General features: G+C 36.3%; 1 protein-coding gene across 1 annotated transcript in view; it reads left to right on the top strand.

Annotated features, from left to right (window-relative positions):
• Positions 1-26,084, top strand: part of XPR1 (xenotropic and polytropic retrovirus receptor 1) — a 233,740-nt gene that overhangs the window by 166,997 nt on the left and 40,659 nt on the right. Inside the window, exons 8-11 of the mRNA XM_002760310.6 lie at positions 4,809-4,999; positions 5,217-5,396; positions 12,993-13,164; positions 14,592-14,786. Coding sequence (XP_002760356.1) covers positions 4,809-4,999; positions 5,217-5,396; positions 12,993-13,164; positions 14,592-14,786 — 738 coding nt within the window. The remainder of the gene's footprint in view (positions 1-4,808; positions 5,000-5,216; positions 5,397-12,992; positions 13,165-14,591; positions 14,787-26,084) is intronic.

Here is a 26,084-nt window from a genome sequence, read left to right as displayed (position 1 = left end):
ATTGTCTGAGCTCAGCAGTTTGAGACCAGCCTGGGCAATATGGCGAAACCACTTCTCTACTAAAAATGCAAAAAGATTAGCCAGGCATGGTGGTGCACACCTGTAATCCCAGCTACTTGGGAGACTGAGACAGGAGGATTGCTTGAACCCGGGAAATGGAGGTTGCAGTGAGGCAAGATTGTGCCATTGCACCCCAGCCTGGGTAACGGAGCAAGACTCTTAACTGGAAAAAAAAATAGGAATTAGTAATAGCATCTAACATAGGAGTTACTAATGACATCTTAAGATATATTTATTACTTTTTTCCTTTTCTGTTATTTTTTTATTGAGGTGAAGTTCACATAACATAAAATTAACCATTTTAATGTTAACAACTCAGTGGCATTCAAGTACATTCACAGTGTTGTACAACCACTACATCTGTCTTATTTCGCAGACATTTTCATTAGCCCGAAAGGAAACCCCACTCTCCATTCCATCTCCTCAGCTGCTGGCAACCACTAATCTGCCTTCTGTCTCTATGAATGTTCCTATTCTGGGTATGTTCATAAATGGAATCATACAATATTTTGTGTTTGGCTTCTTTTACTTGGCAAATGTTTTCAAGGTTTATCCGTGTTGTAGCATGTATCAGTACTTCATTCCTTTTATGGCTGAGTAATATTCTATTTTGTGTATATATCACAATTTGTCCATTCATTCGTTGATGGACATTTGGGTCATTTCTATCTTTTGGCTATTGTGAATGGCACTGTTAGGAACATGAATAAACATGGATTTGTTTAGTACCTGTTTAATTTTCTGAGGAGCCACCAAACTGTTTTTCACAGAGGCATTACCATTTTCCATTCCTACCAGCAGTTTATGAGGGTTCCGTTTTCTGCACATCCTTGCCCACACTTGTTTTTTGTTTTTTTTTTGTTTTCTTCATTATGTCCATCCACATGGGTGTGAAGTGGTATCTTGTTTTGGTTTTAATTTGCATTTCCCTAATGACTAATCATATTAAGCGTCTTTTAAAGTCCTTAGCCCTTTTTTAACTGGGTTTTTCATCTTTTCATTGTTAAGTTGTAAGAGTTCTTCTTGTATTTTAGATACTAGGCCCTTATTAGGTAAATAATTTGCAAATATTTTCTCCCTTTCTATGTTTTTTTTTTTACTTTCTTGATAATGTCCACTGATGTTTTAAATTTTGCTGAAGTCTAATTTATCTATTTTTCCTTTGGTTGCACATAGTTTTGTTGTGATACCTAAGAATCCATTGCCAAATTCAAGGTCGTGAAGGTTTATCCTTATGTTTTCTTTGGAGTTTTATGGTTTGAATTCCTATCTTTGAATTCATCTATCAGTTTTGAATAATTTTTTATATGATGTGAGACAAGGGACCAACTTCATTTTTTTGCATCTAAATATCCAGTTGTCCCAGGACTAGTTGTTGAAGAGAGTATACTTTTACACTGAATGATGTTGGCACTCACGTTGAAAATCAATCAGCCATCAATGTATATAGGTTTCTGGATTCTTGGTGTTTTTCCATTCATCTATATGTCTGTTTTCATACCAGTGCCACAATGTTTTGATTACTATAGCTTTTTCTTTTTTTTGAGACGGAGTTTCGCTCTTGTTACCCAGGCTGGAGTGCAGTGGCGCGATCTCGGCTCACCGCAACCTCCGCCTCCTGGGTTCAGGCAATTCTCCTGCCCGGTGGCTCACGCCTGTAATCCCAGCACTTTGGGAGGCCAAGGCGGGTGGATCACGAGGTCAAGAGATCGAGACCATCCTGGTCAACATGGTGAAACCCCGTCTCTACTAAAAATACAAAAAATTAGCTGAGCATGGTGGCACGTGCCTGTAATCCCAGCTACTCAGGAGGCTGATTACTATAGCTTTGTAGTAAGTTTTAAATCCACAAAATATGAGTCCCTAATTTTGTTCTCTTTTCATTATTGTTTTGGCTACTTGGGACCTCTTGGAGTTCCATATAAATTTAAAGATTGACTTTTTCAGTTCTGGAAAAAAAAAAACCCATTGGAATTTTGATAGGGATTGCATTAAATCCATAGATTGCTTTGGGTAGTATTGCCATCTTAACAATTTCAGATCTTTTAATCAATGAACACAGGATTCTTTTCTATTTTAATTTCTTACAGCAGTGTTTTGAGTTTGTAGTATACAAGTCTTTTACTTCTGTAGTTAAAGTTATTTCTAGATGTTTTATTTGTTTGAATGCTATTGTAATTAGAATTATTTTCTTAATTTCAGTTTTAGATTGCTTATTGCTGGTGTATACACACACAACTGAATTTTGTGTGTTGATCTTGTACTCTACAACTGTGATTAATTTACTAACTCTAGTAATTTTATTGTCGATTCTTTGGGGTTTGTGTTATTTTTGTTTCCTGACTATTGTAATGTATCTGTGGTCTTTGCTTAGGAATCAGTATGTAAAACTGTATGTAGTTTTTCATTTATAACTTCCTAACTTATCTTGCCTTTGTACTTGTTCCCTTGTAGTCTGTTCACATAACAGCTAGAGGAGCCCTTTAAAATAATTGATGAGGTCGTGCCATGCATGTATAAAACCTTCTACAGGCTTGTACATTTGAGTAAAAGCTTAAGTCTTGACAAAGTACTGCAGAGCTGTCTGATCTGCCACTGACCAGTTGTTTACCACTATACCTTTGTTTATTCCCATCATAGTAACCTTGGCTTTCTTATTAGAGCAATCCATCTTAAGGCCTTTTGTATTTTCCTTCTCTGTATGGAGCCCTATTCCCTCAAACATTCCAATGTTTGTTCTCTGTTTCCTTAAGGTCATCTCCTGAAGTGTCATCTCCTGAGAGTCTTCCCTGACTGCCCTACCTAAAATAACACTTAACATCATTCTTTATCTCCTTACTCTATTTTTCCTTGAAACCCCTTCTCTGACTTTATGCAGAACAGAAATTTCCCGAAGATAGGTATTTTGTCTGTTGTTCATCACTGAATCGCCAGGTCTAGAATGGTGTCAGATATAATAGGCACCTAATCAGTACTTGTCAAATGAAGGAATGAAAGTTTCCTCAAGTAAAAGGAAAAAGAAGCTAATATATACTCATGAGCCAAACGTTATTCTAGGCATTTAATATATGTTTGTCACATTTAGTCTTCATAAATTTATGAGAATAGATATTATCTCCGTTCATCAACAAAGAAACAGATACTTAAAAAATTAAATAATTTGGCATAGCTAGGATTTGAAATCTGGTCTGTAGTACTTGATTCCAAAGCAAAGGCTTTCTCTACCCTATTATTTAAAAATTATTAAATGTTCTTTGTACTGCAGAGAATACAAAGATAAACTATAAATAGTTATTTAAATTAATTAAGTATATAAGTTAGTATTTAGGCTGGGTGCAGTGGCTCACGCCTATAATCTCAGCATTTTGGGAGGCCGAGGAGAGTGGGTCACCTGAGATCAGGAGTTCAAGACTAGCCTGGCCAACATGATGAAACCCTGTCTCTACTAAAAATACAAAAAATTAGCTGGCCCTGGTGTCTGGAGGCAGAGGCAGGAGAATCGCTTGAACCTGGGAGGCGGAGGTTGCAGTGAACCGAGATCATACCACTGCACTCCACCCCGAGCGATTGAACAGGACTACGTCTCAAAAAAAAAAAAGTTTTTATATAATTAAATTCCAAATGAACAATACTGTCAATAAGTTTTATACTTATTTGGAAAATCATTAGGCGAAATGGAAATGTTTCTCATACAGTAGGCTGAAAACCAAATGCATCAATTCAATGAATTTGTGAACAGATAAGGATCTGGATCTTAAATAATAAGTAGAATTTGAATTAGTGGAGAGAAAGAACAAGGCCGTTTTAGGTACAGGGAACAACATAAGCAAGTGTGAAAAGCAAACTTATTAAAAGGATAATAAAATTCATCAGGAGCCAAGAGTTAATATTTTAAGGGTGCTGTGAGATAAGTCTGGGAAAAGCGAGTTGGTGATTAGATTATAAAGAATTTGAATTGTGAGGCTAAGGTATCTAAAGTATTTGAACATTATAATTACTGGAGAGCCATAGAATAATAATGATATTGAACATTTGTTTGGGCATAGTGCTTAAGAGTATGAGCTTTGGAGCAAAATTGTGTTCAAATCCTGTCTTAGCTCAGTAACTAAGCTAATGACTTAACCTCTAGTTCCATTGTGCTCTAGTTTCCTAATCAAATGGAGATAATGTTTTTTTAACTCAAAGAGCCATTGTCATGGTTAAATGAATTATCAATTATTGTATGTAAAAATGATGAAAACAGTGCTTAGCACATAAAGTAAGCCTTCTATAAATATTAGCTATTGTCATTTATATGACATTTAAATTTTCACACCACTTTCATGTGTACTGTTTCTTTTCATTTTCATGGCGACTCTGTGAGGTAGGTGTTACTTTATCTGTTTAATAATGGAGTAAATGAAGCCAAAGACATTTTGTCATGCTGGATCCCCAGCTGGCAGAACTGATCACTTGATTCTAAGTCATTTCACCGTGATTCTCTACAATCTAAAAAAAAACTAGTGGAACAATGGGATGACATGCTGAAAGTCAAGTTTTAGGGAAATTATTCTAGTGACAATCTACAGAGTAAAATGAAGATGGAAAAGAACCTGAAGGCAGGTTTACAAGGCTCTTAAAATAATCTAGGTTTAGGTTTTATATATGAAAAGTTTCTCTGCTAGGGCTATATCATTGAGAATGAAAAGATTATTAATTCAAGGGACATTATGGATTTTGTAACTAACAATATATTAATATTCTTTCAGCTGTATTTAAACTTGAAACAGATAGAAGTATATGGCCCTTGATAAGAATCTATCGGGGCGGCTTTCTTCTGATTGAATTCCTTTTTCTACTGGGCATCAACACGTATGGTTGGAGACAGGCTGGAGTAAACCATGTACTCATCTTTGAACTTAATCCGAGAAGCAATTTGTCTCATCAACATCTCTTTGAGGTAATCAAAGCAAGACATACTACCCCATGAATATAGTTTCTATTAGCTACATAGCTATCTGGTTTCGTGGGTACTTAAATCTATCTTGTACTTGAAGAGGATTAGTGGCTTAATAACTAATCATGTTTCTTACTTTTGTTTTATTAAAGATATTTTAAGTAATGGTAAAAGTAAAAATAATTTTCTCTATCTTTCTGTCTTTCCCATCCTTTACTAGATTGCTGGATTCCTTGGGATATTGTGGTGCCTGAGCCTTCTGGCTTGCTTCTTTGCTCCAATTAGTGTCATCCCCACATATGTGTATCCACTTGCTCTTTATGGATTTATGGTTTTCTTCCTTATCAACCCCACCAAAACTTTCTACTATAAGTCCCGGTTTTGGCTACTTAAACTGCTGGTAAGTCTAGAAACTCATGTACCATTTTTAGAGTGGTTATTGACTTCCTCTGTGATAAAACCAAGGCTGCTAGGTTGTACAACTGCAGAGGCCATGATTCACATTACAGTTTATGTGATTGGTGCCCCAGCTCCAGGGCAAACAATATAGTGTTACTAATAGCCCTGAAGTTGTACAAGATGGAGGCCCTAGGAAAAAGCACTCATGTATCTTTTCCTCCTAAGATCGAGTATCAAGTAGCCAAATAATGAAATGATTTTGCAAATGGTAATCATTGTTTACTTCATTTAACTAGCTGTGATAAGATGTAGAACTTTGTAAGTTTCCTTCCAAAAAAAATGTGGTAAAATTATTATTTTCTTACTAAGTTGATGTGAGTATCAACCCAACATTTTATTTTAGGGAAGATTTGTTCTCTAAAAGCAGTAGGAATATTTTACCAGATTACCAAGTTTAATTTGAAAAATTGACTTTGGGAAGCCAAGGCGGGTGGATCATCTGAGGTCAGCAGTTAGAGACCAGCCTGACCAACATGGTGAAACCCCATCACTACTAAAAAACACAAAATTAGCTGGGAGTGGTGGTACATATCTGTAATCTTAGCTTCTTAAGAGGCTGAGGTAGGAGAATTGCTAGAACCCCAGAGGTGGAGGCTGCAGTGAGCCTTGATTATGCCATTGCATTCCAGCCTAGGCAACTAGAGCAAAACTCCATCTCAAAAAAAAGAAAAATTCACTGATTCTTGTTTATAATAAGTTCCATTTTTTTCTTCCACCTGTTTTTTAGTGATCTCAAAATCATTTAGCCTCAGCAGTGATACAAAGTTTCCTAGAAAAATATAAGGCTTTCTCCTGTAAAGATAACTCTGGATTGGATAGAGACTTCTGCTTACTCGTAAATTAAGCCAGCTCGGTTTTGAAAATTATTTGAGGCCAGACGCGGTGGCTCACGCCTGTAATCCCAATACTTGGGAGGCTGAGGTGAGCAGATCCCTTAAGCCCAGGAGTTTCAAACCAGCCTGGGCAACATGGTGTAAACCCTGTCTACAAAAATTAAAAAATTAGCTGGGTATGATGGTGCCCACCTGTAGTCCCAGCTACTTGTGATGCTCAGGTGAGAGGATTGCTTGAGCCAGGAATGTCAAAGCTACAGTGAACCCTGTTAGTGCCACTACATTCCCAGCCTGGGCAACAGCCTGAGACCCTGTCTCTAAAGGAAAAAAAAGAAACAAATAAAGAAAGTAAGTCAGTTAAGATAACTTTCATATAATTATTTTTTAGCTTATAAATTACAGATGACAATAAAGATTAGTGATTAAATTGACCAATCTCTATACAAACTTTCAGAATTACCATATTTTCTCACCTCTTTTTCACTTTATAGGTATACCTCCTTGAAAACTGTAGTTCCTAATTTTTTTCTTTTGTATGCTCCTTAGGTTAGCAGAGGTTTTTTTATTCTTAGCAAAACATAACAATTTTTTTTTTAATCTGAAGACATGAAATATGGCTTTCTATTAAGAAAATCTGTAGAACCAGGTGTGGTGGCTCATGCCTGTAATCCCAGCACTTTGGGAGGCTGAGGTGGGTGGATCACTTGAAGTCAGGAGTTAAGAGACCAGCCTGGCTAACATGATGAAACCCTGTCTCTACTAAAAATACAGAAATTAGCCAGTTAAAGTGGCAGGTGCCTGTAATCCCAGCTACTGAGAGGCTGAGGCAGGAGAATCACTTGAACCCAAGAGGTGGAAGTTGCAGTGAGCCGAGATGATGCCACTGTACTCAGGCCTGGGCGACAGAGGGAGACTGTGTCTCAAAAACAAAAACAAAAGATAGAAAAGATAAGGTCTCCTTTGTTGCCTGGGATTGTCCCAAACCTCCTGGCTTCAAGTGTTCCTCCCCACCTTGGCCTCCCAAAGTGCTGGGATTTCAGGCATGAGCCACGGTGCCTGGCCATAAAATTATTTTTAAATGAGACTTTGGAAGATTCTGCCAACTCAAGTGTTGCTATGATTGCATAATTATAGTAACAGGATAATATAGTTGTGTACATTGTGTACTAAGTGAGCATTTCCCCAGTGTATCTGCCTTCGTTTAAATAGCAAGCTGGTGTGATTCATACATGACCAGTTAACTCTTATTAGCAGAATGATTCCCCATTGAGTAGACTTTTATCTGTGCATCTGCTGTGTTTTTGTTAACAAATGAGGACTTGTTGATGGAATAGGTTGACAATGATATAAGCAGAAATAGAATAATAAAATGTAATATTGGATACCGTGAAATATAAAAGGAAGCATTGTGTTTTTTTATTTTTGTAGCAACAGTTAGAAGAATGTTACCATTTATAGATCATTTTAGTATTAATTGACCTGTTGACTTACTTTAAATCTCACTGAGAAAATTTGCCCTTAGACTGATTCCTAGTGAATTAACAAGAATGTGTCCTCTCTAGTTATGTTTTTCTGATACCACTTTTTAAAAGCTTAATCCTAAAGTAAAACTGCATTTCTTTCTTTTTTCCTTAATTTTTTTTTTTTGAGACAGGATCTGGCTCTGTTTCCCAGGCTGGAGTGCAGTGGCATGATCTCAGCTCACTGCAGCCTCCACCTCCCAGATTCAAGTGATCCTCCTACTTCAGCCTCTTCAGTAGTTAGGACCACAACATGTGCCTGACTAATTGTTTGCATTTTTAGTAGAGACGGGGTTTTGCCATGTTGCCCAGGCTGGTCTCGAATTCCTGGGCTCAAGTCGTCTGCCTGCCTTTCCTCCCATGCTGGGATTACAGGTGTAAGCCACCATGCCCAGCCTTTTCTTTAATTTTTTAGTGAGAAAAGCGCATGTCATTTAGCCATAGTGGTAGGCACTGGGTACCATTTATGTCCATATTTATATTGGAGTATATGAAATTGATATATGCTATGCTCCCAAAAACAAAGCTAAAAAAGTTTATAAGAAATCTATTTATTTTGATATGAATATTGTATGTCAAATTAGTATAGATTATTTACATCCATTAAGTTATACCTTATCTCCCTAAATCTGTATTTTTACCTCAATTGGCAATCTAATTAGGTAGCATAAACAGTGCTTCAGATTTTATAAACAAAGATATCAATTTATAGTTCAATATATTAAAAAAATCAAAAGTCTATTTAAAATTTTTAAATTACAGTCCTTTGTTATATAATTTAGAAATCATTTTTTACGAAGTTTCTTTAGTTCTGTAGTAAAAATTTTACACGTCTGTTTTAAGAATAGAGAGGTGTTCTCATTTAGTAACTACATATTTTATTTTAAAAATAACCCACAAGTTGGAGCTGCTATTAATTCCCATTTTATAAATGAAGAAACCTACATTCAGAGAAGTTAATTAACTTGCCTAAGGTCACATAGCCAGTGAATGATGAAGATGAGTTAGGAACCCAGGCAGTTGGGCTTCATAATCTATACTCTTAAACACTAACATTTAACACTTAGCCCTATTAGTTATTTTTGTAAGATGTTTAACTTTGATCTAGTGGATGAAACTAGTAGAATATAAAAATCAAATTTAGGGCTGGGCACAGTGCCTCATGCCTATAATCCTAGCACTTTGGGAGGTGGAAGTGGGAGGATCGCTTAAGCCCAGTAGTTCAAGACAAGCCTGGGCAACATGACAAAACCCTCTCTCTATAAAAACTGAAAAATTAGTGGGGCATGATGGCACACACTTGTAGTCCCAGTTACTTGGGAGGCTGAGGGAGGAGGGTTGCTTGAGTCCAGTAGGTTGAGGTTGCAAGGAGATGAAATTGCACCACCACACTCCATGAAAAGTAGAAATTAGAACTTCATCTTCTTAGCTGTTTATCAGTGTTAACTTAAAAGATGATGTTGCCGGGCGCGGTAGCTCAAGCCTGTAATCCTAGCACTTTGGGAGGCCGAGGCGGGTGGATCACGAGGTCAAGAGATCAAGACCATCCTGGTCAACATGGTGCAACCCCGTCTCTACTAAAAATACAAAAAAATTAGCTGGGCATGGTGGCGCGTGCCTGTAATCCCAGCTACTCAGGAGGCTGAGGCAGGAGAATTGCCTGAACCCAGGAGGCGGAGGTTGCGGTGAGCCGAGATCGCGCCATAGCACTCCAGCCTGGGTAACAAGAGCGAAACTCTGTCTCAAAAAAAAAAAAAAAAAGATGATGTTAACATGTCATTTGTAATAACTTATTAGTGGCTTTTTTATGTATATGGTAAAATATCAGATATCCAGAATTGTCTCTGGCTTTCATAATACTGTTACTCTAGGAATTGTCACTTTAATCAAAATCACAGGATAGAAGTGGTAAAGTTGAAAGGCCTTATCCAGATTAAGAAAAGGAGAAGTGAGTTACAGAATTCACTCTGAAGCAGAAATCAGATAAATCTAGAATGGATTTGACTGTGTGTAAATGACAGGGAGTTGAATATGTTTATGTCTCCCTCTCACTCTGCCTCTGATAGAGTGACTTCTTGTATTCTCTGTATTTCCAATGTATTTTGTATATCTCTATAATACGGTGCTATAATTATATCTTTCTGTATTTATTTGCCCAACTAGACTGTGGATCTTTAAGGCCTTTGAGGGTAGAGACTGTTTTATCTCTGTACTGCTGCAATGCCTGACATACTATAAATACTCGATAAGTCTTTGCTAGATAGGTGAATGACTGTAATTATATTTTTTTCTTCATTGGTTATATTATACTAACATTTACGAATCCTTTCTTCCTTTTTTCATTTTCTCTTTTTATAAATTTCCCCTTCTTTTTAGTTTTTTATTTATATCTTCATGTCACTCCTATCCTTTACAAGTCCCATCCCTCCATCTCTTTCTTCCTCATTTAATGCATTATCTTCCTCTTCTGCTCTTATGGAGATTTTCTGAATTAGCCAGGTTTTGAGGATGGAGTTGGCAGAGTGTGAGAGTAATGATAGTCTGTCTCATGTCAGTTAGAAATTTCTCCTAGGCACCAGTTTCATGATTAGAGTTGGATTTAGTGTTATAGCCTAAATTATTCTGTTATTTCTGTCACTTTGAATCCGTTAAGTCCATTCTGCACCTTAGAGTTTCTTAAAATATTACAAAAACTGCTGCCAGAACTTCTTCGTGTATAGATGACTACCATCCTACTCTTTCTCTTCCCCACAAAAAGTTTGCTGTATCTAGAGCTTATGGTTGGTATAGACTGTTTCTCTGGTTTATTGAACTCATGGGAAGAGTATGAGAGTGATTAAGAGACTGAGCCATGGAACCAGAATATATCAGCACCAGAAAATAATGTCTCAAAGCCTGTATAATGTCCCACAGACACCTGGTTTAGCTTCCAAAGCTCCAAGAAAGTACCTGTCATAGGTAGTTGGCACCCAGGATTGAGTCATAATATGACCGTTTATCTGCCTGAAATAATAAAGATAAATATTTAGAGAAAGAGTAGAAAGATCCAGCCAAGTCTGAGTAGAGAATTACAGACTCCCAAGTTGAATATGTCTATGAAATGAATATAACTAGATCACTAGAGAGCTAGAGATTAGATTCATTTTCTCAAAACTTCTACTTACTCAGAATTTCTTGTTTCAGGAATCACATTTCCCCCTGTACAAGATAAAAAGGGATCTGATAGGTTGAGGATTAAGTCTTCCTTCATCCCATGTTCATGCAAGGCTTATCAAGACAATCTGCACTATTTGGGCTTATTTCTGGTATTTGCCTAGGTGCCTACTTCCCTTTGCTGCAACGCCAAGATTTCCCTTTGTAGTGATAAACAGGTTTCCACAAAATAGATTAGGAAGAGTCTGTGTTGGTCTTCTGTAAAATGGGGATATGAATAGTTCCTAGCTCATAGAATTGTTATGAGGATTGAATTAAGGCCTGCATAAGCCTTGAAGAAAATATACTGTTTGAGTTACTGCTTAATACATTTAATACCTTTATCATGTGTTCAGAACAGTCAGAAGAGGGCTGGTTTTTGTTGTGTAATTTGAAGATGAACACAGCCATCACCATGGCATTAGTGAAAAGAAAGTGACTTTAGTTAGAGAATGAGGCATGTCTCATATGGTATACTGTCCTTTCCTTCTTATCCTTTGTAAGCAGAGAAGAACTTTGTATTCAGTTAGCTAAGATGAAGAATAGTCTAGACATTATAGCACTTGCATCTCCAGCAAAGCTTCCTAACTTTAGAGCCTCTCAAAGCTTCTATCTTCTGCTATTCTCTCTGCTTTCAACTTTAACTCTTCCCACCTCTTTGCTTTAGAAATTTTCTTTCTTTTCTTTTCTTTTTTTTTGGAGACTGAGTCTTGCTCTGTTGCCAGACTGGAGTGCAATGACACGATCTCAGCTCACTGCAACCTCCACCTTCTGGGTTCAAGCGATTCTCCTATCTCAGCCTCCCAAGTAGCTGAGACTACAGGCGTGTGCCACCATGCCCAGCCAATTTTCCTATTTTTAATAGAGGCAGGGCTTCACCATGTTTGCCAGGATGGTCTCAATCTCTTGGCCTCGTGATCCGCCCACCTTGGCCTCCCAAAGTGCTGGGATTATAGGCATGAGCCACCGTGCCTGGCTTCTATTTTCTTTCCTTCTTTATTTCTTCTTCTTCTTTTTTTTTTTTTTTGATAACATGGGTGAATTTATTTGTTAAGATGTGAGTGCAAACTTAACTACAAAGACAAACAAAGCTTATCATCAATAATAAACACAGAAGCTAAATAATTCTCCAATCATGCATTTTAACAGAAAGTACAAATATGAATACATTATAATTTGTAACTTCATTTAAAAATTAAGCTATCTGTCCAAATCCAAACCACTACACAGTCTTTAATCTGTTCTCTTTTTCTTACCTTAGAAGCATTTGTCATATGCTATCAGGAAAATAGAGGCAAGAATTACTAATCAGTTCTTTATGATCAAAGAAACATTATTGTCATTAACTGTGGCTTTTTGAATCTTTTATAAATACCACACAGTTATACCTCCACTCTTGAGGAAAAAAAAGATGAATACAGAAATCAAGGAGGTTTGACCGTTCATGGAATTAAAGCAAAGTCACAAGTGTTTGACTTAGAAATGTCCATATTGTAAATTTTTAAAGTACAACTTTAGTTGATAGCTGATGTGTATGTAATAATTGTGAACAGTTTAAACAGGTATAAGAATGTGTGAACAAAATCTTTAGACTCAAATACTTGAAAAGTAGCTATGAGTATGGAAAGATTTGTTTACATAAACGTGTATATTTTTAGATGAAAAATTAGAAGGTAGTGGTATCTCCCTGGTCCCTTAACAGTATTTGGATTTTTGCAAAGAATTAGCAGCACCCATGCTTTCTATGTTATAACTAGTTATTCCTGCTTTTTTTCCTCCTTTACTTCCTTTCTTTGTTACCCATTCAACTCATTCCCCTTCACTGCTAATTCACAACCTAGCCACTGTTGCCAGGTCTCTGTGTTTATGACTGATTTGGTTTCCATTTTATCAACTAAAGCAATCATGCTGAACAGTCAGACATGAAATGGAGAAATTTAATATGACTTTTCTTGTTTCTATGTTTTCTGATTTTTTTTTTTTTTTTCTCAGTTTCGAGTATTTACAGCCCCCTTCCATAAGGTAGGCTTTGCTGATTTCTGGCTGGCCGATCAGCTGAACAGCCTGTCAGTGATACTGATGGACCTGGAATATATGATCTGCTTCTACAGTTTGGAGCTCAAATGGGATGAAAGTAAGGGCCTGTTGCCAAATAATTCAGAAGGTAGGGTATGAATTTGCGTCTATATTACTAAATTACCAGTGTAAACCAAGATAATATTGGGAAGGCTAAATGAGAAAATCAAGGTCATGATGAAACTTATCCAATAATATTACAAACTTAATTAAATGTACTTGGCATTCTGTTAGCAGTCTCTTTATCTGATATAATTTGTCTGTCCATTTGCCAAGAGATGTACAACTTACACTTGAAGAATTCTAAAACTTTTTTTGTTAAGTTCTAGTACATTGGTAGTTATATTGCAAATGCTTTCATGCCAACAATTTGTTGTCACAGTATTGCTATATAATGTAACATAGATACCAGTGATCAAAAATACTGATTATTTAGAAATAAATTAAGTGCCTTGAGAGTAATTACAGATTGGTTTTTAATTCTTAGTTGGGATGCTATTTTTCTTCTAGCTTTTTTCCCCACCCTTAGTTTATGTCAGGAGTTCAAGTTATTAAGGAATTTTGCCTTCATGACAAAGATCTAATTTAGATCGACTGTGTGACATGTGACTAACAAAAGTTAATGATGAAGCCAGTGCTGACACATTTTTATTGATTGCCAGTGGATCACAGCTCTGTTATAGTTCGATCATACTCAATTCTGAATTTCAGAATTCAAAGAAAAATTGATTTACCAACTCCATTCTTACTTAAACACACAGTTTGTTCTTGGTTTAAAAAAGAAGGGGAGGTGGATGTACAAGAGCATGTGCTCTTGGGTGTCTTGTGTTGTTGGTGGTTTGGAATTTACAGAATTGTCTAGAATCACTGGTGATACTTGTAGGTTTTCCAGATGTTTCAAATTACGGAGCCAACCCATTTTTCCCTCCTTCTATTAGCATACTCATCTTCTAATTTTCTTACAGTTTTATCACACTCCGAAGAGACGGATTCAAATTTCCCCACTAGTTCCCCTCAATATGTTTTACCTTCTCTCCTTGACTTATCCACCACTAAAATGCTTGAGAATAAGCTGGGCGCGGTGGCTCACGCCTGTAATCCCAGCACTTTGGGAGGCTGAGGTGGGCGGATCACTTGAGGTCAAGAGTTTGAGATCAGCCTGGCCAACATAGTGAAACCCCATCTCTACTAAAAATACAAAAATTAGCTGGTGTGCTGGTGTGCACCTGTAATCCCAACTACTCCGAAGGCTGAGGCAAGAGAATCACTGGAACCCGGGAGGTGGAGGTTGCAGTGAGCTGAGATTTTTGCCATTGTACTCCAGTCTGGACCACAGAGTGAGACTCAGTCTCAAAAAAAAAAGCTTGAGATGTATAATAGTTGCAAAGAAGAAAGTGATTCTGAAACCTAGGTTTCTTGCTTTTTTAGGCTTGGTAGTGGCTACACTATATGGCTGAGTGATGTGAATGAAGTTATTTTTTTAATTGTAATTTTTCTTCTTTGAAATGTTTACAGAATCAGGAATTTGCCACAAATACACATATGGTGTGCGGGCCATTGTTCAGTGCATTCCTGCTTGGCTTCGCTTCATCCAGTGCCTGCGCCGATATCGAGACACAAAAAGGGCCTTTCCTCATTTAGTTAATGCTGGCAAATACTCCACAACTTTCTTCATGGTGACGTTTGCAGCCCTTTACAGCACTCACAAAGGTATTCTGTGATTGACTATGACGATACTTTTTTTTAAAGCTGGATTTTTACTACCGGAAAATCTATTTCTTACTCTGGTTACTTTTCCGTTTGTCATGCTCCTTTTCTTTTCCACTGAAATTTCAGTTCCTTTAGTTATACCAGTTTGTTCTTGAATGCAGTTTTAGTCTCATCCAGTATCTACTGATAAACTAGCATTGAAAAAAAGCACAGTCAGCTAGAATAAGAATTTGTAATAATGTTTAAAATCTTGAATTATGTCTAATGGGTTTAATCTATGGATATCTTGGGTTTCCATTTGTTTTTAGACTTCCTTGTTCATTAATGAGGTTGGGAAATGGGTTGGTGAAAAAAAATTCCCTGTGGCAATCAAGTATATTTTTAATCGCTTTCCTTCACCATGTAGTAAGAATTGTTTCCAGCCCATTTAACTGCAAATTGAGTTCTCTGATTCCTCTAGTTTCTCATCTCCATGGCAACCTATTATTACTTGAGACTGCTCTTCTGTTGGGAGGAGAAAAGGCTTTTAAGTTCTGAGCTACATGTAGTCACTCCTTTTGAATTTTTAACCTTTTTCCAAGAACTGTCAGTCAATGATCTCAGATCTCACTTCCTTTTAGTAAAATGCATTACATCTTTGTCTTTTTAAGTCAGTATCAGCCCACACCTTAGATGCTGCACTTTCTCATCTGTAGGTTGTAAAGAGATCTTACTAATTGAAATTATTAGTTATTTTTAAATACTTTGTAAAAAAATTTTTTTCAGTGATTTTTTTTTTCTTAATTGAGAGGCTGTATTTTAGGAGCTTTGGCTAGTGCTACAAAATTGCTGCTAATCTAAAGTGTGTCTAATGGTCATAAAAGATCAGAACATTGCTTCAATAAACCTTGAGATTTGATGCAGCAGAAGATATTTATAATATAATTCCACTTTTTGTGGTAGATTCTGCGGTTAGAGTAGGATTGATAAATGTAGCCAATAATTTTGCCACCATGTGGGCATTCTTGTTAAATGATATAATTTAACTAAGTATGTTAGTGAAGGAACCACATCCCCAAAGCTCCCATAATTTTAACTCATACTGTGGAATGCTGTCGTTAAGTCTAGGCACGTATCATAATTCAGAAGGTTGTTACTAGAGAATTTATAAATTGGGCAACTGATTTAATACATGATATTTATGACTCCTTTTACTAAATTATAAAGAGCACTTTACTTTTCTTCCATCCCAGGTAAAAATGAGTGCTGTTGTTTTGGTTGAATATTTTAGAACATGATATACCTTTAACTACAGTTGACTCTTAAACAACTTGGAGATTAGGGGCACCAACCTCCCACACAGTTGAAAATCCAGATAACTTAACTTTCAAAAATTTCACTACTAATAGTTACCATTGACTGGAAGCCTTACTGATAAAATAAGCAGTCTATTCACATATATTTGGTATGTCATGTATTATATACTATACTCTTATAATCAAGTAAACTAGAGAAAAGAAAATTTTATTAAGAGCATCATAAGAAAGACAAAGTATCTTTCCTATTCATTAAGTGGAAATGGATAGTCATGAAGGTGTTCACCCTTGTCATCTTCACATTGAATAGGCTGCTGAGGAGGAGGAAGAGGAAGAGTTGGTCTTGTTATCTCATGGGTAGTGGAGGCAGAGGGAAATTTGTATGTAAGTGGACCTGTGAAGATCAAAACCATATTATTCAAGGGTCAACTGTATACTGATAGCATTCAGTAAAAAGCTGAAAATCCAAATTCTTCAAATCTGTGAACAGCCCAAATCTAAAACGTCTAAACTAAAAATGTAGTATTTTAGATGGTATTGTGGGCTTAAGACATTTCATACTCATGTACTCCTTCAAAGAGTTTTATTAAACCATATTATCTTTTGGACATTTTTAAGTTTACAACGGAAATTTTTTATCTTAAGTTTAAATAATTACAAAAAAAATGCAGTTTCAGTCTATTTTAAATGTTCACATTTTAAAATAAAACCGCTGAATATTTCCAGTGCAGTAGTCAGAACATTTCCCATCTCTTTGCTCTTAAACTATAATGTAATATATCTTTATTTTCATGTAATATATTTTTGTTTAATGTCTTGTCTGCTACATAAACATGTAAATTGAAATTAAATTATTTCTGTCACTAAAAGATTAATTTGTTTTCTGCTCTGGGTTGTAATTATCATTACCCTGATTATTACAGTTGATCAGTACTACAAATTATTACAAATTTTTATAAGTAATTATTGCAGATAGACATTTCTTAATGAGATAAATTTATGTTATTACTGTTTCCTTTTTCAGTCTCTGTATAAGTAAACTGAGAAATCTTGTGGCTAGTGGAGGAGAAGGGAAAGGTTTTGTTGTTGCAGTACCGCCCAGTCTTATAAGTTCAGTGAGTTATTTACGGGTTATTTGCCAATTATGAGTTATTTGTCCAAAAAATTGCATAGTTATCTATCATCAGTAAATATTTTAGTGATTAGATTTTCTTGGTTGAAAGCAAAGAGTTGAAAATAAATAAAGAATTGAACATAAACTGAATGACAAAGATTTGATAACCAGGCATTGGAGTCATTAACTTTCTAACTTGACAGTAGACCATCAACCATCATAAGATTATTTATTTTAGAAGCTCTTTGTCTAACCCAACATATGCAAATAATTGTTAGGAAAATAAAAATATTGTTAATTTCAGTACACATTTGCCAGTGCAAAATTTTACGAAATACTTTTTTTTTTGAGATGAAGCCTTGCTGTGTCTCCCAGGCTGGAGTGCCGTCGCGCGATCTCAGCTCGCTGCAATCTCTGCCTCTGGGTTCAGGCGATTCTTCTGTCTCAGCCTCTCAAGTAGCTGGGACTACAGGCCCATGCCACCATGCCCAGCTAATTTTTGTATTTTTAATAGAGATAGGGTTTCACCATATTGGCCAGGCTGGTCTAAAACTCCTGACTTAGTGATCTGGAATTATAGGCGTGAGCCACCGCGCCCGGCTGAAATACTTTTATTATATTCTTTAAATGTGTTTTTGAAAAAAATCTGGAACTACAGATTCCACTCATCTAACCTATGGAGAATATCTGTAATATACCTGTAGAGGAGGAAAAACTTACTCCTCTACCCTCTTAAGTAATTGAGACCTGCAAATGAAATTGACAGAAGGTAGATTAATAGGAGAAAAGGTTTGTTATATATACAGAGATCTTCATAGAAAAGAAGACCCAAAAGAAGTGTTTAGACCAGGGAGTGGAGGGGGCTCATATACCATTTTTACAAACAGTGATAAATTGTGAAAAATTAAGTTTAGAGAAAGGTAGGTGGTTGGGCTTCTGGGTGGTAAATTGTGAAAAGGGAAATATATGGGGATTCTAATGAAAGAAAAGGTTTATTTAGTAATGTCTGTTATGCAGACTAAAGTGGATGTCTTCTCCACTGATAAGCGTCATTGCTGGTGATGAAGTGTTGCCCTTCTCTTCCTGGTATGAGAGTGAGACACCTTTACAAATGGAAATTTATATTATATTTACAGAAGGAATTTATTCCCTGCTTTTGACAAAAAGAGTGAGGGCAGAGATATTCTCCTTCATCTGCCATTTCTCATTTGCCTTCAGCTCAAAATAATCCTTATGCCAAAATGGCATTTTTGGGGATATATTAGGATCCTCTTCATCCCGTAATTGGGAAATCAGTCAGACAAGTGGAAGAAATTTTGACTTCAGATTAATGTATATGTATCTCTTCCTGTGTAAGCACCTCATTCTTTCATTCCTTTTTTTTTTTCTTTTTTTTGCTTTTTTCTGTCGCTTTTTTTTTTTAATAATATGGAGGCTTACCTAGGCTTGAGTGCAGTAGCGCCATCTTGGGACACTGCAACCTCTGCCTCCTGGGTTCAAACAATTCTTCTGCCTCAGCCTCCCGAGTAGCTGGCACTACAGGTGTGTGCCACCACTTCTGGCTAGTTTTTTTGTATTTTTAGTAGAGATGTGTTAACCAAGATGGTCTCGATCTCCTGACCTTTTGATCCACCCACCTCAGCTTCCCAAAGTGCTGGGATTACACTATGCCCAGCCACATTCCTTCATTCTAATTCTGAAGGCTTGAGTTAGATGCATGACCAGGTAGATAGGTAGACAGGCAGGCAGAACAAGCATTCATTCAGCAAATACTTATTAAGAATATTTTATGTAACATACTATGTTAAGTACTAAAAATAGAGCAACAAAACACAACACAATTCTTGCCCTTAATAATTTATAATCTAGTAGGGGAATAGACAAAGGAAAAAGGCATTAATTGATTTCACAACAGTGTCAATATTCTTAATGTTGCTGTTAAGTATATAGAATATAAAGAGATAAGCAGGATACTAAAGAACCTCCAGCATAGGTCTCTAAATCAGTCCCCTAGGCCTCAGGATGGGAGGAAGACTTCTGCAAGGTAACGTCTAAGCTATATCCTATTTATATTAAGTTAAGGAAGATTTTAGTTATCCCAGTATGTGCCTTGCTCAAGGCCATGTAATTTGTGAGTCGTGGAGGTGTAGTAATTCTCAGTTCTGTCCTTCAGCCTAGGAATATTTTTTTTTCCAAAGCTGCATCTTTAAAGTAGAGATAACAGTACCTAGAATAGGTTTCACAGGTTTGTCATAAGAAGTAAGTAAGAGGGCACATGAAATCACCTTAGACTCTAACATGCTGCATAAAGGGAATTTATGATAAAATGAAATATTTTCTTTGCTGACTAGAGCTGCTACATGTGTGTCTTCCTTTATAGAGTCTTTTTAAGAGAAACCCTCTATGACTGTTTTGAGCAAGGGACTTAAATAGGTCAGGTATTGATTAGAAATGTTTGGCTTTTTGCCCAAGTAACATAGCTACTTACTCACTGAACACTATTCAGTATCCCAGTCAAAGTTTTTTGAAAACCAGAAACAGAAACATTTTTTAGATGGACCATTGGTTGTATATCTTAATCACATTGCTAAAATTTAAAAAAAAAACCTCATAGTTGCTACATGTCAAATATTCATATCACTAAAATTTTTTACCAAAATGCTTAAAACAGAGGGGAAAAAATTGAAAAGACAAGTCAGAGACAGAAAATTTGACATTGAATATTCATCAGAAGTGGGATTTGTTAAAGAATGTCAAAAATGGGAAAAACAAGAACAGCAAAAAAGTGGAATTATGTTTCTGTTATTTTCTTGGATAATATTTCAAGAGAAAGGGCATTAGAAAACATGGACTTTAGAAATAATCATTGAGCCAGAAGAATAGATTCAGTATTATTAATCAGGTAGATACTTTTCTATGAAATGTATGTGTACTGTTACAAAGGATAAATTTTAGAGGGGCCAGGAGTAAAAGATGGTGAGGTAACCTTGTTCTGATTCAGAGATCTGAGTCTTTTCAAAGAGCTAGCCTGCAAGAGTTACCATAGCAACAGCATTATATTAGGGGCATTTTCAAGATTGTTTTAAAGTGTCTTATGTTATGCTGCATGATTTATAGAAATGGAGGTATAAGAGTTAGCTGTGTGCCTGAAATCATTTTTTGGAAAGTAAAGAAGGTGGTTGGAGGTTTAGGCAGCCCATTTGAGGGAAATTAAGGATAATAATATTGCAGCTAGCACTCACTGGTATAAAGAGGAAAACACATTTGAAATATTTCAGTATATTTTTTCTGTCATTGATTTTAGAAACAAAGGAATTTACCTAGCAGCCAACGTCCATATTTCAAGAATTCATATTTCATTACATGGCAACTCCTACAAGTGTTTTGTTGGAATTGGGATTAGAGGAGGCCCAAGGTGTTTTAAATGGTTTTTGTGTGTCCTTGAGGTTTCCTGGCTTTGGCAAAGAAAAGCCTGTGGGAGGTACAATAATAGAAAAGGCCATTATCTAAAGTGCCTGTTGAGAGAGAGCATTTCGTTAGATTTTCTATTTTTTAATGTACAATTTTTAACATTCTAAAATATTTGTAAATTTGTAGTGGTTTAGTTAGCTCTTTGTTACTCTTTGATTTCATCTTTTACTTTAGACTTTTTGTTAGTGTTTGCTAAAAAGCATTTGCTACTAGACTTTATAAAATACTTGGAACAAAGAGGTATTCTCAGCACAATTAAGAGTTCATTTATGTCTGTGTGGTTGTTTTCCAGCACCCAGATCTTTCTAGATCCCTTCTTGTTTAACATTCTCTAAGGGGTGCTGTGCCCCCTAATGAGGATTCCTCAGCAGTAGCTCGGGGCCTTCAGTGCAATAGTCCTGTCATTGTTTGAGTGAGCACACATAGTCCTGAAGTGTTTCCTCCCTGGGATATGACCAGTTTATTACCATCTTCCTACCCTGAATAATAGGCTGTTATGCCAGAATTTCCACATTTTAGTCTTGTTATACTATAATAGAAACAGTAATTGTTTTTCATTCTGTAGGGAAATTTTTGTTTTATCAACTTTTTTTTAAAAAAAAGATGTACACACATTTTAAAAAAACTCATTTGGATAAATGCTCTCATTCTTGGCTTACTACTAAAGTAGCTCAAATCTTTAACTCTTTTGAAATCGATGTATTTCTGCTGTAATTTTCCTGCCTCACTAGTAATGCAGAAAACAATCAGATTATTTTAGAATTTGTCTTGACAATATTTGCTTAAGAACTGCCGATGCCATAAAGCCAAATATGAGATTTTTTTGTTTATTAATTTTACTTTCACTCAAATATTTCTTGAGTAGTTTTGATCTACTTGGCATTGTGTAAATTATATCCCATCTTGCATTGCTTTTAAAATATTAATTATAACTTTGAATAAATTAAATTTATTTTGCATCTTGTCACTTAAAGAAAAGTCTTTTTAAAAAAAGGACACATATGCTTATACCCTGATGCCATTTTGGTAGCTTTATCTCTAGCCACCTTTGTTTTCTTAATTGCTCTTAAAACTGATAGATGTAATTGGCATTTCTACATAAATTATGTTGCTTTTAGAACACTCATGCACAAAAGTTTAAAATTTAAAGTCTGTTTTATTGCTTAGAAATTGAGAGAGGATCTGTGATGTTTAAAAGAAATAGTTGGCCAGGCAACTATAGTGGCTCATATCTGTAATGCAAGCACTTTGAGGGGGCTGAGGCAGGTGGATCATGAGGTCAGAAGTTCAAGACCAGCTGGCCAACGTGGTGAAACCCCATGTCTACTAAAAATACAAATTAGTGAGGGGTGGTGGCAGTCACTTGTAATCCCAGCTACTTGGGAGGCTGAGGCAGGAGAATCATTTGAACTCAGGAGGCAGAGGTTGCAGTGAGCTGAGATTGCGCTATTACACTCCAGCCTGAGTGACAGGCCAAGACTCCATCTCAAGGAAAAAAAAAAAGAAATAGTTGAAAATTTTTTATGAATTCAATTTATAGAAGAGTTTGTCTAATTAAAAAGAAACATAAACAATTGCTTGAAAGTTGAATTTTTAATTTTCATTTTAATTTATGTATATTATATATAATTTTACATGAGAAAGCTATGTTTAAAAGTATAAACATCAGAAAATGTCATTATGTCTAGGTATTTCCAGCAAAAAGAAAAGAAAGAGAAAAAAATGAGCAGGCAAATGTACTTACAGATCTTGAGTTCCTGCTAAGTATATGATACTCTAGGGAACATGATAATAGATTGTATGTTACTCTCTTTCCTTTAGAGTTTTGTAGTATAATACAGTAAGTGTCCTCATCAGCTACTGCAGCATAATAAACCAACCAAACTCGGTAGTTTAAAAACAACTTTAATCCATTCTTGCTTGTGCTTCTGAAGGTCCGCTGGGAATTGACTGGACTAGGCTGGGCTCAGCTGGATAGCCTTCAGGCTGCTATTCTGGCAGGGTTTGGCTCCTCACTGCAGGTTGGGTTTGGTTCTATTTCATGTGTGTTCATTCTGGGGCCTCAGCGAAGGAGCAGCACTTACACAGGGGAAACTCTTCGCATGGCACTGATAGAAACAAGACCTGTTATACAAATTTTAAGCCTCTGCTTGCTTCATAACTGCTAGCCTCCAGAGGCCCTTGTGACTGCTAGGCCAAAGCAAGTCACCAAACCCTACATTAATGGGGTAAGAAAGCTTCTGCCATGGAAATATGAATCTCAGCACCCTGAGATTCAACATGAGGCTGAAAGGGAGAGAATATTTTTAAAAGGTAATCTACTCTGATACAGAAAACAATTTAAACTGATTTCTCTAATGTGGCAAAGGACTTAACCAGTTAATTTTGTAGAATAAACAACTAATAAACGTATGAAAAATTTTCCACTTTGCTAATAAAAAATGCAAATTAAGATAATATTTAATCAAAGAAGTGATGATGCCTATCACTGACAAGGGTGCTGAGAGATGAAAACTCATTCTGAGCTGGGCGAGGTGGCTCATGCCTGTAATGCTAGCACTTTGGGAGACTGAGGCGGGCTGATCACCTGAGGTCAAGAGTTTGAGACAAGCCTGACCAATACGGAGAAACCCTGTCTCTACTAAAAATACAAAAATTAGCTGAGCGTGGTAGCACATGCCTGTAATCCCAGCCACTCAGGAGGCTGAGGCAAGAAAATCTCTTGAAGCCAGGAGGCGGAGGTTGTGGTGAGCCAAGATCGTGCCACTGTACTCTAGCCTGGGCAACAAGAGTGAAACTCCGTCTCAAAAAAAAAAACAAACCTTATTCAGTTGGTTGAGCATAAATTTGTAAGCAATTTGCTAATTCTGTTAGAGTCTTAAAATCATTCATATCTTTTGACCTAGTAACTTACCTTTCCATAACTTTTTCTTGAGTAGAGAATTGGGCCCAAATGAATGTATTTTGCAGTATAATATAGTAAAAAACTGAAATAATCTAACAAGTGTTCAGCAATAGGTGAATAGTTTACTTTCAGTAACTGCATGGTATGTGAAATACTATACAGTGGCTTGTCAAAAGTCACACAGTGTACCTGCAAATAGATGAAGAATAATGATTGTGGGTGTGTGTCTGTTTTCAGATAGTCTTGCTCTGTCACTCAGGCTGGAGTGCAGTGCGCAGCTTGGTCATATCTCATTGTAGCCTCAAACTCCTAGGCTCAAGGGATCCTTCCCACCTCAGCCTCCTGGGACTACAGGGGCATGCTACCATACCCAGCTATTTTTTTTTTTGTCCTGGAGACAGACAGGGTGTTGCTACTGTTGCCCAGGCTAATCTCAGACTCAGTCTTCCAAAGTATTGGGATTACAGGCATGAGCCACTTCACCCAGCTGACACACTTTTATTAAGAGCCATGTGAACTCGGCCAAAATATGAAAATAATTTTTCTCTGCCAGAAAATCAAAAGTCATTATTGAATTGGAGGGAAACAAAAACTAATGTATTAATGTTGTTTGAAGTGATGACAGAATAGTTTGACATGATTAATTTGCTTAGTATTATATTCTTTTTTAGGTCTTAAGAAATATCAAGGGGGCCGGGCACAGTGGCTTCCATCTGTAATCCTAGCACTTTGGGATGCCGAGGCAGGCAGATTACCTGAGGTCAGGAGTTCAAGATCTGCCTGGCCAATGTGGTGAAACCCTGTCTCTACTAAAAAAATACAAAAAAATTAGCTGGGCATTGTGGCACATGCCTGTAATTCTAGCTACTCGAGAGTCTGAGGCAGGAGAATTGCTTGAACCCAGGAAGCGGAGGTTGCAATGAGCCAAGATTGCACCACTGCACTCTAGCCTGGGCTACAAAGCAAGACTTTATCTCAAAAAAAAAAAGGGGGGGGGGTGAGGGAAATATCAAGAGTGTATTGTTAATAAGGAATGTTTTGAGCATGTTTCTTAGAACGTAATGAACGAAAGACCAGTGGGCTAATATTTAATTTTTTTTTTTTTTTTTGAGCTGGAGTTTTGCTCTGTTACCCAGGCTGGAGTGCAGTGGGACGATCTCAGCTCACTGCAACCTCTGCGTCCCAGGTTCAAGTGATTCTCCTGCCTCAGCCTCCTGAGTAGCTGAGATTACAGATGTCTTCCACCAAGCCCAGTTAATTTTTATATTATTAGTAGACACTGGGTTTCACCATGTTGGCCAGCTGGTCTCAAACTCCTGACCTCTGATCTGCCCGACTCAGGCTCCCAAAGTGCTGGGATTACAGGCATGAGCCTGGCTAATACTTAATTTCATTGATACTTTGGATAAGGTATAAGATATGATTTTCATGAAAATATTCAGAGTAAGGAAACTCTTCTTTACACTGCATATGGTATTTTCTTCACATAGTTAAAAAAACAAAACTGCTGCCACTTAATAGGAAGGGAAATAAAACATCCACCAAAATATCTCATTGATAAGTAGCATTTGTAGTTTTGTGTTCCTCTCCTGTGAGCTTCTCAGGGCTCTCCCTGAATACTTTTTAGTTCCTTCTGAATAATACCCCAAAACATACTTCTTTTAAAGGTGGACTTGTACTACTTGTAACTATTTTATCCATACCAGGAATCTTCTTAAACAAGTGAATACCAAACAAAGTAGAATGTTGAAGTCTACACAACACATTTCTTAGCTGGTGTAGTAAAGACTGAATCACTGCAGAAAGTTAGGTAGAAAGTCTAAGATCTGTTATATAGTTTCTTCTCACTTAAGAACATTCAACTAATTATATTTCCTTTCTCAAGAACTGAAAGAGTTGATATTTTTAATTAATTTTTAAAACCTGTCATGAAACTTTCTATTGCAGAAAGTAGTATTTCTTATCTAAAGAGCAAAATATCTCTCTGCTCAATTTAATCAAGTCCTCTGCCAGTAAGAATTTTAAAAGCACTGTCTTAGTGAAAGGTACTTTTTCACATTGAAAACTAGAATATGGGCTTTAGAGTTAGGACTAGGTTAATTTAGCCAGTTAATAATTATATTACCCTGAAAAAGTGACTAGACTTATTTGATTTAAAATTAGTAAAATTGAGATAATAATTCCACCTCATAATTTTATTATAAAGATTAAGTTGTGTTAATACACTATAACTGGTAATTGGTATTGATATCCTCCCCATCATCTGTGATGAAAGTGTGAAAAAACTCACATGCAAAATATTGCAGAAGAGGTTTTAACTATAGTTTTGGAAGAATTTAAAATAATTAAGAATAAATGTCTAGTTAAAAAGGATAATTTATTTTTAGGAACTTAGAAATTAACAAAATAAATGCAGGAAGATAGATACTTTAAATTATGGAGTAACAACTATTGCAGGAATAGGGAAAGTTGTCTTTAAAGTGTCAGACCAAAGTGTTTTCACAAGTAAAACT

This window comes from Callithrix jacchus, chromosome 18 (assembly GCF_049354715.1).
Source record: "Callithrix jacchus isolate 240 chromosome 18, calJac240_pri, whole genome shotgun sequence".
Lineage (NCBI taxonomy): Eukaryota > Metazoa > Chordata > Mammalia > Primates > Cebidae > Callithrix > Callithrix jacchus.
Note: the sequence above shows the minus strand (reverse complement) of the source record. Positions and strands in the feature narration are given on the sequence as shown.